This window comes from Barbus barbus, assembly GCF_936440315.1.
Source record: "Barbus barbus genome assembly, chromosome: 38".
NCBI lineage: Eukaryota > Metazoa > Chordata > Actinopteri > Cypriniformes > Cyprinidae > Barbus > Barbus barbus.
Window position 1 is genome coordinate 11,686,513 of NC_136716.1, and position 18,356 is coordinate 11,704,868.

Consider the following 18,356-nt stretch of genomic DNA (forward strand, 5'->3'; position numbering starts at 1 on the left):
TTTCAGCATGGTATTTCATTGGCATTGTGAAAGAATCCATGTGTCAGAATTGTAAACAGAATTCTGAATAAGAATCAGTTCTCGGATACAAAACCTATTGTGTAATTTTATTAAAAAACTTCCAATTCAAAAACACTATCAAAAATGAGCTGCATTTTAATTAGTAATGAAGCCCATGAAGTTTCAACCTCAGTCCCTATGGAGCAACCATGTTGTTCCAATCGTTTTGTCATTCTAACAATATGAAGTGTTTGCTATGTTTCGAGCATCTCTTTGGGAAAGCACAAAACCTGGTAAAAATAAATAAAATGAAAACACATGATTTCTGACCAACTCAAAAAGCATTTAAAATGTACCATCTGCTGCCTGGAATCTTGTTTGTTGTCTAACTCTTTCATGTGCAGTCCCCAGAGACTGCAAACTATTTTCAGGCAACTTTAAACAACATGAATTGAGAAGAGCAGACAAAGCTCCCATGACAGCCGATAAGCACAAGCCTCTTTCAGCAAACATAAATCAGAGGGATATCTCAGATGACTCCCAGAGCTTTCAAATACTGCTAACCTAATCATAAGTCAAGATAAAAGCCTCCTGTGATAAAGCATTAAAATATCAACTCAACTCACAGCATCACTAACAGCCACTGCTGTAGGTTTTTCACACATAAAAAAAGGAAAATAGTTGCAGATGTCAACACTGCCTGCGCAAAGCAAAGAATAAGCAAGAAATTAGTCTGAGATGAAGATTTCAGACTGGATTTACATAAACAGTCAAGCAGAGGAAGCACACAGGGACACAAAACACTGAAAAACACTTGCACACTGAAAAACACCAAATCAAAGTTTAAAGTCAGCACAAATTGAAAAATATAAATCTATTTTCTAAATGCATCTTATTGATGTCCAGTTTTGGGGAAAGTTACTTTTGAAAGTAATGCATTACAATATTGCGTTACTCCCTAAAAAAGTAACTAATTACATTACTTAATTACTTTTTATGGAAAGTAATGCATTACGTTACTTTTGCGTTACTTTTTAAACATGAGCAGGGCTTGATTGTTTTTAATATAAGAAGTTCTATTTATAGCAAATGAAAAAGCCCCTTCACACCAAAAAGTGTAATGAATAAACCTCAGGCTGAAGGAAAAGTACAGTAGAACGCAGGAGAAGAAGGTTCAACACTCTTCAGCAATAAAAAAAAAAACAATGAAGCAAGAATTGTTAGTTTATAGTCATTTTTTCTTCGTAGTATGGTTATACTGGATCATCAAAGGTCAGCAGCAAAGACATTGGTTAATAAAACGGGATTAGATACATTTGTGTTGTTTAACATATTTAATTATTGCAGGTTTGCGTCATATTCTGAGTTTTAATTCGTTTTTTTGCAAGTGGGATGAATTAATGCACATTCACATTTAGTCTAGAGCTACAGTAACATCATGTTCACACAGCGCACACAATGCCAACACGGGGAGTCAATAAATGGGAAAAAAGTAACTGAGATATTTTCTTGTAAATTAAAAAGTAATGTGTTACTTTACTATTTACTTGAAAAAAGCAATCTGATTACGTAACTTGCATTACTTGTAATGCGTTACCCTCAACACTGTTGATGTTATTGTGAACGGTTTATCTATGAATGCTTATTTATACTTTTTTTTATCAAAAACGTTATGATCATCCATTTCACTATGATTTACATCACAATATTCACTGCGAATTTAAGTGAAGCAATCATCTGAGGCTTTTGTTCTGATAGAAAGGTAATGGACAGTCGGGGGAAAACAACGATACATACTTAAATATTTAATTGCACCTTACAGGATTGTAACATTTTGTTTATTTTTATTTATTTAATTCACTTTTTTAGAGAATGCTACCCATATTATTTGCAGTTAATGTCAGAGGGACAGAGGCTGTTGTCCAGTCGGATACTTACTGCAGCAATTCTGCTGTTATGTATGTACCAGTATTTACAAAACTGTCAGATTTTCTTATGTAAATATCTGCATATTATTGGGCATATTGCAAATTGTTCCTGGTTTTGGTTTTAAGGAGATAAGTTTAGTTTTGTTTTTAAGTTTGGTCTAAGATGACCATTTGCCACCCAAATGAAATCAGGGTTTTTTTATTACTGATTTACCACATTTTATCCTATTTACTGTAATATTAGGTTAACTCTGTTTTGTGTACGTCACGTGATATGTCAGTTTCTATCTAAACTACATTGCAACTATCTACAGCTCAATGCCAAAGCGGTTTGTTATTCCTGACATAGCAAATACTTTGCTGTAAAGTAGAAAGTCTGTGCTTGTCAAAGACTTATTGGACACCAGTCAACATCTAACGAGTTTACAATAGATTGTAAACTTAGATTACAAGCAGAGTTCATAAAATACATAAACGACCTTAAACCGTAATTCAAAGCGTTACAGCAATATCTGTAATATAAAGACGCTAGCTAGCCTCGGCTAACCGTACCTTCTGTCAGCCCCTTATAACTCCGATCCTTCGCTCTCAGAAAGACACTTCCGTCCACTGCCATTGAAACGCGTACACTAACGTTACCTAGTATAGGATACTAAACTGTTCAAACTATATTTCGTACGTTTCGTTATCGTGTTTTGGACGTTCGTTGTGAAATCTGACAAAGTCATTGGTTACTAAATGAGTGCGTTTGTGAATCGATGCGTTTGGTGATGTATTAGCAATGTCTGGGGATGTTCAAAGTGGACAACGACAGGCTGACTGAATCAAAAGTCGTCTCTCTAATGCTGGATATATTTTACGATTTACAAAATTAAAGACAATGACGCTACTTTCAAAATGCACAGCATCCAAAAAACTTCAAGGTAGCCTAAAATAAAATTCAAATCTGAAATACAGCAGGGATATAACTCGATGGAATTTTAATCGATAGACAACAACGTCGTTCGCGATAAATGTGATATTTGATGGTTGACAGTGTTAGCAGTGTCGAATAAAAACAAAAAAAAAATCACATTTTTATTGTTTTCAGCCGTTTTTCTCATGTTTTTCTCTCTTTCTCTCTTTTTTATTTTTATTTTTTTTTTGCATATATCAATGTAATGTATGCCTATCTACATAGAAAAACACTGTAAATCAATCAAAATAGGTTCATATCAAATGTGGTTCTACATATGGTCAGACGCATTTTGCATATAGGCCTATTTGGCATAAAAAATATGTAGGCTATGTCCGTAATATAAAAAGCTTAATTATTTGTCACACCATAGGGAACATTTTATTCTACCTAGCCTACTCTGTGGCTCTCTATCAATTCAAATGGGTTGGGATCGGCTGTAAAATAAAATAGGCTAAGATAAATAAAATAAAATGCAGAAAGAAAGAAAGAAAGAAAGAAAGAAAGAAAGAAAGAAAGACAAACGATATGCTTTCCAATATTTGTTATGGCTACGGAATGGCACAATGGATCTCACTGCTCCCTATTCTACCAGTATATTGACTAAAATAATATGTTAAGGTTATAAAATGAAGCCCCAAGTTTTAAACCTTCTAAACTTTTACTTAGACGAATGGCAAATATCCTTTCGCTGATAATATCCAAACGCATGAAGTATCTCTTCTCACCAAACTCTTTTCTGTTCACTGGACGAGTAGAAAATGAATTACTAGTACCATGAACATTTAAATTAGATGATTTTATACAATAGAGGCACTGGAGACGCTCGCAAAGGGGTTGCGAAGACCCAAGCACTGCGCAAAGAAACCACAATCCATTTAGCATAGGTGTTTTCTCGTGTCAAGTGACACTTAACAGAACTGGTTTGCGATCTGATTGCAGTAGCTATTTTGCAATTATATATTTTTTTAAGACAGGAGCCTTTTGTAGGCCTATATTTTACACGCCAAGAAATTATATTCGTTTGCAAGTTGCATATTAATAAGGGTTCTGGCAACTTTTCTCTGTGGTTCTTTACTACAGAACACTTTTTTCTTGTCCAATCCCTCCCATGTCTCCTCCTTCCCTTTACGCACTGTCTCTCCCATTCTCAGCGCGCGCGCTCCACAGTTCTGCCTCAGCTCTCCTGTCATCATCGCAAACAAAGACAGCCTTCAGGGTAGTTGGCGCAGTGGTTTCAGAGCGCTAAAAGTACTTGAGAATCAACAGAACAATTGGGACTGAGATCAACAGCTGTCAGAGTGGGCTTTACAAACATCTGCGGTCTTAATTTACCTCTTTTAAAATGCAAACCTCTCCGTATGGCTTTGTTCACTCGTGTGGATTTTTGCCCTGCTGTCAGTGGTAGTACCAAGTCGTTTCTCTGTCTCAGTTTGTCCTCCAAAGGAAGCCTCCAGGAGACTACAGGATGAAATGGACAGTCTTGCTGTTAGAATACTTCTTGGTCAAAGTTCTGGTGCTGTTGTGCAGCGCGGTCGGGGAAGCGCAGCAGCAGCAGCTCGAGGGCTTTATAATGCTCTCTGGATCCAATGGGTCCCGGGATGAGGAGAGCGTTTCTGAACCTCCACATACTGAGGACAGATGTCGGGGTTACTATGATGTCATGGGACAGTGGGACCCTCCGTTCATTTGCCAAACTGGCGATTATTTATACTGTTGCGGCACTTGTGGCTTCAGATTTTGCTGCGCTTATAAAAACTCTCGTTTGGATCAGAGCAACTGCAAAAATTACGATACACCAGTATGGCTAACAGGACAGACACCCTATAAGAAAACCCTAGACCCTAGACACGATCCAACCAAGGATAAAACAAACTTGATTGTGTATGTAATATGTGGAGTAGTGGCAATCATGGCACTAGTCGGGATATTTACCAAACTTGGACTAGAAAAGGCTCACAGACCTCACAGAGAAAGCATGTCTCGGTAAGTAACTCATAGTTATGATGGCTTGACGAAGTCTTCTTTTAATTTCCTTTTGAATGTGAGCAAAAATGCTTAGTGCTTTGCCATTGATTCTTTTTCGTTTTTTGTAAATGTGCTTCCTTATATGGATGTCTTTGATGTTCCACACGTCTTATGCCATGAGCTCTGTCAAGTTAAGAGAAGTAAAACTTTTTAAAACGCACCTCAAGATGCCATTAAATCAACCTGATCTCACAGAATTCCGATCAGGTTGCATTAAATCGTGTATCTCTCTGTTTTTGAACGTAAGAACGCTCCAGTGTGTGTGACTGCTAGGGTCGTTCACTCACGGTGCGTTCAAAAAAAGCTAGACATAACTGAATGCAACAGATCTCAGATGTTGCGAAATGCGTTTTGTTGTAAAGATTGTATTATTGAACTCAATTCTGACAGAGAAAATAAAAGGGAGAAAGAGGGAAAACGCTCATGCATTGTAAAAAATGATCATGATTTTAACGGTAAAAAACTGTGAAAATGCTACGGTAAAAACCTGTTACATGGTTAACGGAAAGTTCCTGTAAAATTTACGGGGAAAAACCGTAAACTGACGTTCCCAGAATTCCCTGCATTCCATTTCAAATTCTGTTTGAATTTGACATTTTTTTCTTTGAAATAACTGTTTCTTCTTAGTTTTTTCTTATCGGTTATGTTTATTAGGGTTGTATGTTACATCTAATGTTGTTAAATTAATGTTTATAGCATATTTCAGTTTAATGAGTCTCACCATGATGGTATTTAGTGCTTGTGTGAATGACACTGTGCACCTTCTGCATATTCTATTGTGTAAAAGTTGCTTGTGATGGGCTTTGGTTCATCATGTGACTTTCTCATAATCACCCGCATTTGGTGGTTATCAGTGTATTTCAAAGGAACAAAACAGATTTCAGTTCTTTAATAGGATGGTATATTAAGATTATATCAGTTAAAGAAATTACAGTATTTAACTGTAAATTTAAGGTAAAACCTAAAACGTTGCTACCGTATTTTTTACTGTAGAATTCTGATAACCACAGCTGCCAGTTTTTTTACGTAAATTTTACGGATTTTTTTTTACAGTGTGGTGCCAGACACTGAAAAACAGCATGGCAACAGTGAATGATATCCGTTTGGTGCATGTGTGTAGTAGACCAACCATTAAAAGCAATTTAAAAACAGCAAAAGGGTGAACATTGTTAACTCCATCCAAGAATGGATTACAAAATCTCCAACAAAGAATTTTCTCACTAAGACCAATCTTTTGTGGCTTTTGAGTGTTGCTTGTCAAAGCTCTGCATTTGCTGTTGTGCCTATTCTTCCCATGCATATTCATGCTTAAGTAGAGCAAAAACAATCCCTTGAATCTTCATTAAGCTTTCTAAATTCATGAATTTGTGTTATGCAAGCTCTCTTTTTAAAGGCTTTCTTGAATCACAGATCTCAAGAGATCCACATGAAAACACGGTTAACTTGCACATGTAAACCGCAAGAACTGTACAAACCATTTTAAATATTACATTATATTGCATAACATCCGGTTGTCAGTTTTTTACCCTTTGGTTACTCAGCTTGAATGGTGGAGGTGGAAATCTCTTGTTCCTACTGATCTGTGGGTCAAAACCTCTGATGAGAGCTTCACAGCCCACAGTGTGCAGGTTGCTGAAAGAGCGGCTCACAGAAAAACCTGTTCCCTTTGAATCAGCACTCTGGACAGCGGCAGCTATAGCACTGAATGAATAGATGTCAGTCTACTGACAATATATCACTGTACGCCTTTCTTTGATATCTAAATAAAGGCCGATTACACAATGCAAGGCAATTCAATGGAATACTAAGCTAACAAATGCTTGTTCTTCGACAGAGCTGTTGCGAGTGTCATGCAAGGCGCCCGTCAGGGTCAGCACGAGGAGACCATCGGAATGCACACACAGCATTATGACACTGTGCAGGCGAGAGCAAACAACATGCGTAAGTTGATTGTAGCCTATACTTCCTATCTTTTCCCACGAACTCAGCATAAACTATGCACTACATATATGCTCTTATGAAAATAGCCTGAAACAGTCTAAAAGCATGTTTCTCCTGGCTCGAGTGCTCAGTATACCATAACATCTACACAATACAATGCATTTGTGTACTGAATTACACATGTAGTTATAAATGATACATATACCATATTAAGTATTCAAAGTTTTGCTTGTGGTTCTGCACCACTTTTTGATTTTCATATTCTATGCTTAGCATATACAGATATGTGTAAGAGAAAGGAGATGCTGTGAGCACAATGCTGTTGTGAAATAAGCCTATTTATGGTGACTGCCGTGGGTTGTTGCTGCAGTTCTGTGTATGGTATTGTTGAAAACCGCTCGAAATGAATGGCCCTATCATAAATGTTTAAACTCTCATTTGTTGCGATTCTGATTACATCACCCCCTCTGTGGTTATCAGCTCCCTAAATATATCTGTGTTGAAATAGCACAAAATACAGTGAGAATATCAAAGCCCCCCTCAGAGGGATCCATTTTGGTTGACACTGAGGATGTGAGTCAGTAGCTGGAGAAATTTCCCTTTCATATAATTGCAAAGAGAATGTCACTCTTTCTTCACTGCCATGCATATTGTAGATATCTCCATCAAAAGTTTTTGAAAACTCAGATTACTTTTATGTTACATTTCTTTATTATGAACAAAGACTAAGAGCAATAATACGTAGATATATCTCAGGAACATGGTAAGAGCACTAGACTTGTGAGGGTTTTTGGTTTTAACAGTAGCACAACCCTTTTTGGTGCTAAATAGAACTCTTTTTTTGGTTGCACAAAGAATCATGCTTTCAAAGTGCTATACAGAACATCAATGGTGCTGTGAAAGAGCCTTTTCGTATGAGTCTGGAGGGGTTTTACTTTATTTTTTATTTATCCACCTGTTCTACACCTGCACTGTAGTGTCTTAAATTAAAAAGATGCACTGAAAAAAAAAAAGATTTTTAACAGTGTGTGGATGATGAAAGTTTTGTTTCACAGGCAACCATTAATATGGAATGTCGCACCAACCATTAACAAGCTTGATTTATAAATGTAACTATGAAATCAGTATAATGTCAGTTCTGTTCTCTATTACACAAAAGGTCATTCAAAGAGTGGCTTTGGCTAACCCTCTTATTCCCAGATCATGATTCTTGCAGTACTGGCTTTTAATCCATAAACCTGAGTGTAATTACGTGGACTGCTTTTAACCTCTGACCCCAATGATTTAATACACAGTCCACTGAGTTACTCCATATGAGATAATGATTTGAACCGAAATCAAGAGAACAGGACCTAAGAGCAAGTAATTCCAGCGATTATGCAGAGGACCTTAATATGAGAGTTTTCTGTATTGACACCTGAGTGGCAGGTCATAAGATCTTGTAATTAAAACATAAAGTTATGTTTTAAAGTTTAAAGATACTTTTTCTGACTAAGTTTAGATAAGAATAAAGCCTAAGTCTATTGATAAAGGTTTGTGTCTTTTGAATGCCGTAACACAGAAGATTATCAAATCTGCTATATGTGTCATTATAGAAGTTCATACACTCTTAAATGACTGGTGTGAGATTATTTCTTTCAACATGAGATGACAGAAAGACTCTGCGTATGCTGTAGGTTAACTACTGTTATTATTTCAATATTTAAACCTAGTTAGATTACACAACTGGATTCCCCCCTAATCACTCTTATATGTGATACTGAGAACGATTTAAGGGCATACAAGAAGAAAATATGTTATACATTCCTTATTTTGTATTCTTGTCATATTCAGATTCGCTCATGCTCATATGGACTTTGGGGGAAATTATTTTTTCAAATAAACCAATCAAGCAGTAACTGTATTCTGGAATTCTCATCTCTTCATATTCCTCCTCTAAGACGCTGACAATCCAGATGCTCACCCACCGTGTGCCGAATGATCCCATCAAAGAGGTCTAGTTACCTCACTGAAAGTGCAAAATTACTAGACCCTTTTTTCACAATGATCCAGGTTTCTGGAGGATACAGTACTGTGCTCCATTACCATCACAGCTTGGAATTACGAGAGTACCCGTGGCTTTAAGAAGAAATAGAAAAAAAAAAGTATTGAATGCAGAATGGTACTTTTTTGGTCATGGCATGAAATAATTAAGACTTTAGCCCAGTGAGATTTCAATCATTGTACAGTACAGGATGTTAAATTCTGTGTGTCAGTGACCTGAATTGAGGAACAAAAGCATTTCAGTTGCTCCCACAGCACACTGAGCAACTGAACCTTGCAGATGAAGTAGAGCTTTTTCCAATGCCACATCTAAAACTAATTACCTTAATGGGGTTTCCCAAAAGAAACAGCAGAAATCTATTATGCTGTATTTATTTCAAGCCTTGTGCCAAAGCAAACACCTGAAACAAAGATCTGCTTGCAAATACGCAGGTGCTAAAAACACATCTGCATGTGCTGTATGGACTTAAAAGATCAGCGAGAGTAAAACCCGTCTGTTGTTCTTAACATACTCACTGTAACTTAATGCAAAAAAGAAAAATTGGAGAGAACAGAATGGATTTCTGCTCACCTAATACATTCTTCATCCGTGTGATTATTCTTGCCGTCGGCACTATATACTTGCAATAAGTCCATTTACAGCGAATTGTCCTAGTTCATTGCTAGTTCAAGCATGTCTTTGTACGATTCTCTCATTGCAAAAGAATCTGATGATTTGATGTCTAGAGGCATGTTAACTTTTAAGCCTTCAAATAGATCTCTAAGTTTTAACTTCACTCCGACTTTATTTTGATAAAACCCAAAGACTTAGGCCTATCTAAAAATGATACTGAAATCTTTTTTATATATGACAGGGCGATTCATCATGAAATGATATGTGCACTCTTTGATATGGTATTATTAAATATTGTTGTGTGAGAATGTCACTAATGCCCTTTAAAATGCTGCCACACAAAACTTTCATTTGACAAGTTCACATTATTCTTGCCACCACCAAAAGTGGTAAAACAGCCAGCATAACTCTCCACAACCATGTAAAACCAACTCTTTATATAATACTCTTTTAAAACACATAAAGTGTTTCTGTTTTCTCCTAAATCCTTAAACAAAATAACAGTAACTCTTTCTGCATGTTACAACATTATACCACTAAGGGGTGACATGCAACTGTTTTAATAAGTGAGATAATTTATTCAACTGATTCATTAAAAATACTGATTCAGTTGGGAATGGAACAGCTACTTTGTTGCTCGGAGACAGTGTTATTTTAGTTTCATTTATGTACTATTACTTTTTTTGTAATATATTTTAATTAGCTTTTATTTTTATATTTTCAAATTTAATTTGATTTAATTTGTTGTATTTTTTTGTATTTTTGTTGTTGTTTCTTCAGTAATTTGTTTTATTGAGCAGTGTTTTCTAATGGCAATACACAAAATTAATTGATAATATAATTAACTATTAAAATTACAATTATATTGTAAGTCATTTTCTCCACTTTTTTGCAATCTATTTCATCCTTTTCATTCTCTGGACTGATGCAAGTACTGGCTATGTCTAAGAACTGAGCATGTGCAACATGGCCCCCCACCTGAGGCACCATCCCATCCCATTTACTGGGCCACGGTTCACGCTCCTTGAGGCAAGCAGCATATTTCTGTTGGCACAGAGACCGTAGCCACCATTGCTGCCATGCTACAATGGCAAAAAAAAACCCACTGGGATTGCATTCAGGTCAGCATGGTCTCCCCACGCTCAGAGAACTCCACCAAGGAGAACTGGCTCTGATTTCACACCCAGAGGACAGGCTGGCAGCCTATTTCTTCCAGCACATTGGGGGAAGAGGGATATGTGGCCATCTGATGTCACTGAAACGAGACTCGTACAGGTCTGCTACTTGATGCCAATGCTAATTTTACTTCACATTCAGAACTACGGTGCCCATTGTCACCAGAAATGACCACCTTTGATGCTCCAATCCTAATATTAAAAAGAAATTAAAAAAGAATAAATGTGAGATTTAATTCTTGCATTATAAAAATAGATACTTTTTTTGCAAGAGAAAATTGAAAAGGAAAATGAATTCTACGGAAGTGGCGACTCACCTGAATAGGTTTATTATTGAAATAGCATTAATAGCAATAATAGTTAATTGAATCTTTGCCTGGCTCACCACTGTAGAGTAAGGTGCAGTAAAATTTGAGATTTTATGGGAAAAATGGGTCTATTGTGATGTATAAAGCACAGCTCACACAGAAGTCAGTTACAAATGAAGCAGAAGTCTGTTGGACAACGCAACAAATGCGGGACCAACTGAAACCAACCTGACAAACCTGAAATCTTTTGCCCTGATGTTAAATTCACAATCGCATGGATCGTAAATAACTGGATTTTTGCCAGTGAAAAATCAGCGCTTCTCTCAGATAGTGTCTTTGGTAATTAGAAAAAAACATAATTAATCATGTGAATAAGCACCATTTTGCCTCAGATTTTGGGCTTTTTCGACGATCTCCATTAACTGTTGTAGAGTGAAAATTAGGGCTAAAATCGTGCAGTGTGTGGTCTAAATAAGGTGGACTAAATTGAAAGTATTGCTCACAATACTACATTTTAGAATTATCCTCTTCTATGACCAGCATATTTTTCATTTCTCTATTAAAATTCATATTGATTTGGTTCTGATTTCACACCCAGATTTCTTCCAGCACATTGGGGGAAGAGGGGCATCAGTATAGCCTAATGGTTATAGAGTCAGACTTATAACCCAAAGGTTGTGGGTTTGAGTCTTGGAGCCGACTGGGATTGTAGATGGATACAAAGAAATTTTGGTGGAGGGGCGAGGCAAAATCTTACATGCATGCGCCCTACTGTTAGGAGATGCAGGACAAATTAAAACAATGTTCTAAAATCTATTAAAATATCAAACATGTTTGATATCCTCCGACTGAATAGAATAATTGTCTGAAGAACTGCGCCTATCATACACCACACGATTTTCTGCAAAATGTGTCAACTCAGACTGCATAATATCTGCAGAATGGTTTTAAATTTTGACAAAATATATATTTATTTTTTTATATATTTAAAAAATTTGTTAATTTAAATTGTTTCAAAATGTTTGAAAGACTAAAGATACGCATATTCGAATGTTTCTTCAAAATGGCATAAAAGTTTTTCAAACCCATATAAAATCAACTTACACACAAGCGGTACGTTTCTACTTGGCACAATGTTTTTTTTCTTATTTTTAATCCTGGTGTGGATATTCTTATTCATATTCGCACCTAAATGCAAATGTACCATTTCGGTATCGCAATACACTCGATATCTAAAACATCAGTATCTAAAAACTCAATAGACATGCATTGTGCATCACACCAAGAGCTTATCAGTTCCTTAGTGGCTCATGAACACCTCAAGATTTTGATTTGCTGATCCTGAAGACTTTTGTGAAGGGCAGATTTAAAGAAGTGAAGACGGATGGACAGGAAGAAAAGCAGTCCGAATGCTATTGATCTACTCACTGGTCAAGCAAAGCAGGAAAGCTGGAGAAAACACTTTTGCTTTTTCACTTTACTGCACCATAGCCGTTGCAGAGATGTCCATCTGCCTAAAAAAAAGAAGAAAAACTTCTGTTTCAAACTGATAGCTGCCACCATTTAGGACAAATAACAAACACGTGTAAGATGCTGAAATGACACCAAAGAGAATTGAATTCTGCTCTTACGGAACATTTTTAATCAAAGACCCACATGGGTTGACAGCAGCTCCATTGGAAGGGGTTTTCCCCTGTTAGTGCCTATTGAGCTGCATCAATCCCATACTGCCTTTGTCACCTATATATGTCATTCATGTATGTATTGATTTGAATCCTTCCTTGTGGCTCTCCTTTGCCTACAACAGAATCTGATTGGATCTGTTGTCATGGTGGACACGCTCATGCTAGCACAAAAACACACAGCCCCCAACCCTTAGATCAACACACCACTGCCCAAAAACGATGCATAATTCATTTCATGTAGCGCGCAGCAGCAAGGGGAAATGACAGATTAATGTATTTTCTGCAGAACATTTAGCAACTCCAGACTGTTTATCATTTGACATGACAGAAACGGGAATCATTTCCATCCTCTGTCTGTTCAACTTCAGCTTTAAGTGGACAGCCAGCTTTCATTATCACAGTAGAGACCCTAGCAAATAATTAGCTCCCCGAGAGGGCAAAGGGAGATCCAAATGCAGTTTTACAGGCAAGATTAAGTTAGGATAAATGAATGTGCTTGTTTAATGCAGTGAACATGGATGAGTGCCACTCCATCAAACGCCACAGTGAAAACGAGTATGTTTTTATGATTGAATTCTCCCTCATTAAATGTAATTCCAGACAGCAGGGGCAGGACCCAGGTTGGAATTTATAATGAGCAACCGAGACATGCTTGCAATGTTATTCCAATATTATAGTGATGGCAAATTTCCCCCGAAGGCAATGACTGGCATTAATTGTAAAACAGGTGTTAAGGTGGATGGATCTGATGATCGCCGGTTTGAAACAGTGCTGTTAATAAGTTCCTGTGGGTAGGTGGGTGTGTGTGTGTGTGTGTGTGCGAGAGATCGGAGACCCACAGCCATCTCAGGAGCATAATAAGTTAAACAAAGTTCATTATAGCTGCATCATTATGCATTCAATCAGTATAACTCAGCGACTTTCAACTAGTTTTGCTTCAGGGCCCATATTTTAAAATTGGGCACTGAAAGTATTACAACTGTACAAAAGTAAATATAAAAATTCACTTAAAATCAAATATACACCACTGTTCAAAAGTCACTGAGTTGAGTAAGGATGGATTAAATTGATCAAAAGTGACAGTAAATCACTTTGTATCATGTTACAAAAGATCTATATTTAATAATCATGTTGTTCTTTTGAACATTTTATTCATCAGAGAATGCTGAACAATTATAACAAGGTTTATAAAACCAAATTTAAGCAGCACAGCTGTTTTCAATAATAAGAAATATTTTTGAGCACAAAATCAGCATATTAGAATGATCTCTGAAGGATCATGTGACACTGAAGACTGGAGGAATGGCTGTTGAAAATTCAGTTTTGCATCACAGGAATAAATTACATTTTAAAATTCAAATAGAAATCAGTTATTTTAAGTTGTATAATATTTCACAATGTTACTGTTTTTACTGTATTTTTATCAAATAAATGCAGCTTTGGTGAGCATAAGAGATTGCAAAAACATCTTAAAAATATCTTACCGATCCCAAACTTTTGAAGAGCAGTGTAAAACAGGAAAACTTACAATTTTGTAAATGCAAAAAAGCACCAATTTATCTGTGAACCCATTTATTGTCCATGAGGGGTGAGGACCAGAAGGGCGTAAGTGATATTTGACCAACTTTACAGGAGAGCCAAATTTTTTTTTACCATAGTTTGATCTGATTTTGTGTACTGATTTCAATTGTTTATAATGCAAATTTGTACACTCATGGATGACAGTACTTTTGCCAGTAGAAAGAGCTCATTAATAGCTTTCATTTGATGTATTTATCTGTATATGCATTTACGCCCTTCTGGTTCTCACCCCTTGTCTAAATCAATTGTTTTTCTTTACATGCGTTTTGATCTTGTTTTTCCAAGGATGAGAGAGGATGTTAGGCAACCCGTTGGCATCTTTCTCATTTGGCTGCTTTTGCCAAGTGACAAATTAATTTGTGCCAAAATACTGTGCCGATTGGACACACAGCCTTTGACACTAAAAACAACAGATATGTGAAGCATTTTGTTTTCCTTTTTAAAAGAACATTTTAGCTGTCCTAACTATGCATGTTGAATTAAGCATTGCTTTCAGAACAGACCTGCGATCAGGGTCGAGTCTCTGTCCACTATTGGTTAGGATATCCCCTAAGTTGTTGTGCTTGTTTCCTGTCTTACTTCTTTATAAAAACATCAAAAGGGAATAAAGAATATCAAAAGAAAATGAATGAGAGCATGCGAACATAACATGCCATGTCCAGTTTTTGGGTTGAGACTCTGCACTGGTATAACTTATCTCAGCAAACAAAGTTAAGCCTAAACTATATGTTTTTCCCAACACAAGGTCACATGACATATCCACATAACATTTTTTTAATATATGCAATTAACAGATGATTTTTGTAAAGCTATTTCTGACATCACAAGTGTGTTTCACTGTAATCCTGCTGTGATGTATGATATTCATTAGCTTCTCATCTCTTGAACTCTCATGTTCTCGTGCTCTCCATTGGCAAAAGAGCTTCAAACTTTGCTCAAAGGGGTATTGAGGTTCCATATGAGATTACCTTTTACAAGGATTTTTCACCCTTGGAAAAACAGCGTGCCTTGGCATCAGTTTTTTTCATTTAACGGCACGAGATCCATTGCCTTGCAGCTCCGTTTCTCCAATAGCGCTGTTGTCACCTCTTCTCATATCTTGGAATGATCCTTCTATTGGAAAATAATGCCAAATAAAGAGAGACCAAGAGACGAGGTCTGGAAGATAGATAGAGCACTTTGGACTTTGTGAATATGTGATCTCGACAATATATGTGATAAAAAATAAAATGCTGTGTGCTCCATGTGTGGATTGCATAGCTCCCAAACTTTCAAATCCGGCCTGAACAACCTCGTGAGGTAGTTTTAGTGATCAATCTATTATTTATCTCAAATGTATCTTGCAGTGCATTTACACCTGCGATCCAGTGAATAAAAATGCAATGTGGAAATACTGCCTGGTTTTTCAAACTTTATGATGCAACATTATGATGTCTATCTGGTTTTTACTATATTTAAAAACAAACCATGTGCAAATTCATCAGTCAACAACTTATGAGCAGTTTCTTCTCTTTTCCTTGGAAATGCATTTAAAGAATGTCATTTATATTATCAAATATGAGTTTTAAATGACCAAATTAGTGACTGCAGGAGGACTTTCAATTTTCTGCATAGTCACTCGCAGGCCCCTGGCCCCAGTTTAAAAAACTAGGCAGTAGTTTATACCAATGAAAGTCATTTTTAAGAGTAAGATCAGTTAGAAATATCACCTTACAACAATTGTCTATATTTACTCTTAGCGTACATTGCAAAGAAAAAGTTAACAGAGCTTTCTTAATATCTGACATGCAGTCGTTTATTTCATGCTCAATTTGTTTTATATTTCAGAATATGTTCTGCTAAATTCATTCTTTATCCATCACTTTCAAATTGTCATGTTTCTAGTTTCCCAAACACCTGAAGAAAAAAGCAAAGTTTGACTTAATTAACAGTAGCCTTATATGACCTCACTGTCCACATCCTCAGTCATACCCAAAGCATACAACAAAAGTGCCAAAACATTGGTGTCACAGCAAGGGCAATGAGGGCCTCACAGGCAATGATACTTGACATCTGGCAATCACTGTGTTTCCCTCTTCCTGCCATGGCTGCATTTTGCTAATGTCAAGAGCAAGAGGGAGACACGCAGAGAATAGTCCTCTCTGATTTGCAGAAGATATCACTTGCAAGCTCAGATGCCCTTCTGCCGCTTCCATCCCAGAGGGATGTGCAACTCCCAAAATACCCTCCTGCATCTTTAATGAGAAACTGGAAAGGTATCTTATAGTCACATTGTTGACTTGTTCTCAGTCTATGTGCTTTGTGATAACCTTGACACATTTAACCTCAAAACACTCAAGAGGAGTCTGGGGATTTTCAGACAGATGCAGACACAGCGGATGGTTACACAAAGATAAATTGTAGTAAATGTATTACTAGTAATAAATGGGGGTATCAAACAGATGGCATAGGTTTGATTGACAGACAGATGGTAAAACAGATGCAAACACGTTTTTCTCCACCAGAAGAAATCTCAAAAATCTTCTAATTTTTGTGGTTTTCGCTCTGGTCTAGTAATGTAAACAAGATCCTGGGTCGAAGTCACTGTTGCTTCACTTTTGCATCACTTACGGTATTTCAGTGCAAGAGTTTAACCAACCATTAAATACTCTGCACTATTAAATAGTGCTGTAGTGTGAGTATTTAAATTGAAAAAATGTCATTCTATTCAGCAGAAAAAAAACTCACGCTTTCTATGTAAATTAAGCATAAGATTGCTTCTTATTCACAAAATTTGCCTGATGCTATTAACGTCAGCTATGCCCACAGATGGCAGAGTAAGGGATAGGGATATTTGTGTACATTAATTGAGAATGCCTTTTAAATTCTGATTTACTGAACTGAACAGGATGCAGAATTGCCGTTCAAATTTAAACGTAAGGAAAAGCATTTAAAATGAAATAAAATTCAATTAAACTCAAATAAATCATTCAATGAAACCTTTGAATGCTGACAAAAGCTGGTTTGAAAGTTTTTAAAAACATTTAAAAAGCTTCCAGGTATAAGTTGGGCTGGGCTTGTGCCCCAGCATAATGAAAGGCTAGACGGACGGACATACAGACAGACAGACAGACAGACAGACAGACAGACAGACAGACAGATAGACAGATAGATAGATAGATAGATAGATAGATAGATAGATAGATAGATAGATAGATAGATAGATAGATAGATAGATAGATAGATAGATAGACCTCCTACCTCTGTGAGTCTCATTTAACATCACCTTTATCACAAAACCCCACATCAAAGGTGGAAGGGCGATCAAATCCATCCATCATGCATCTAACAAGGACTGATGGATCTCTCCAATGAAACTGGTGACATTTTACATATCAGCAGCTGCAGTGAACATAGGGCACGTACACAACGCGTGTTTCCTGGAGAGTGGAGCAATTTTGACTTTTCTCATCAGAAATTGCATAGCAGAAGCTGCCAAACGAAAGTGTAATCATTTTCTTTATTTTCCTCAGGCCTATTATAACAGCACTGTCCATCAGTGTAAAGTCTGGTAGTGTTTATCTGCTGTTTTAGACACACGAGTCTGTTGACCCAGATACGTGAAGGAAAACACCCATGCATAACTTCAGGTGCTACATCTAATAAAAACCTATTTTTCAGGCCAATAAAGTATTAACTAGGGTGCTGGAACGAGACAGGGTGACATGACTGAGGCAAACGCTGTTCTGCAAACCTTTGCATTCTTACAAAAAAGATAGATGATTTTCAAGGGGATTTAGTTAGCTGAATGACATTTGGGTGGTTCTTTATCTGACTCAGTGGAGCATTTAGACTATCAGTGGTGTTCAGGTGGTGCCTGGATCTTTCCTTACATAATATGAGGAGTCGTTTTTCGAACCTGTAATAGATTACCTTCAGAACCTACGCCCATTACGTGGCCTTGAACATACAGTGTGTAAAGACAAAATCCAATGTTGTTTCACTCATAGCATCCATCAAAATGATCAACTGGCTGTTTGTTATCTAGACAAATATTTATGAGGCATATATTCATTTATTTTCTTTAGAGAAAAAAAAAGATACTACATTTTTTTAAGGT

At 36.7% G+C, this 18,356-nt stretch overlaps 2 protein-coding genes across 2 annotated transcripts in view; one reads left to right on the forward strand and one right to left on the reverse strand.

Moving 5' to 3' along the window:
- cpped1 (calcineurin-like phosphoesterase domain containing 1) overlaps nucleotides 1-2,711 on the reverse strand; it is a 39,415-nt gene extending 36,704 nt beyond the window's left edge. The window contains exon 1 of the mRNA XM_079397862.1: nucleotides 2,481-2,711. Within this exon, the coding sequence (XP_079253988.1) occupies nucleotides 2,481-2,544 (64 nt within the window). The 5' untranslated portion in view covers nucleotides 2,545-2,711. The remainder of the gene's footprint in view (nucleotides 1-2,480) is intronic.
- A 1,366-nt stretch (nucleotides 2,712-4,077) lies between these two features.
- Nucleotides 4,078-18,356, forward strand: part of LOC306857725 (protein shisa-9A-like) — a 37,951-nt gene continuing 23,672 nt past the window's right edge. Inside the window, exons 1-2 of the mRNA XM_079397837.1 lie at nucleotides 4,078-4,869; nucleotides 6,746-6,852. Coding sequence (XP_079253963.1) covers nucleotides 4,352-4,869; nucleotides 6,746-6,852 — 625 coding nt within the window. The 5' untranslated portion in view covers nucleotides 4,078-4,351. The remainder of the gene's footprint in view (nucleotides 4,870-6,745; nucleotides 6,853-18,356) is intronic.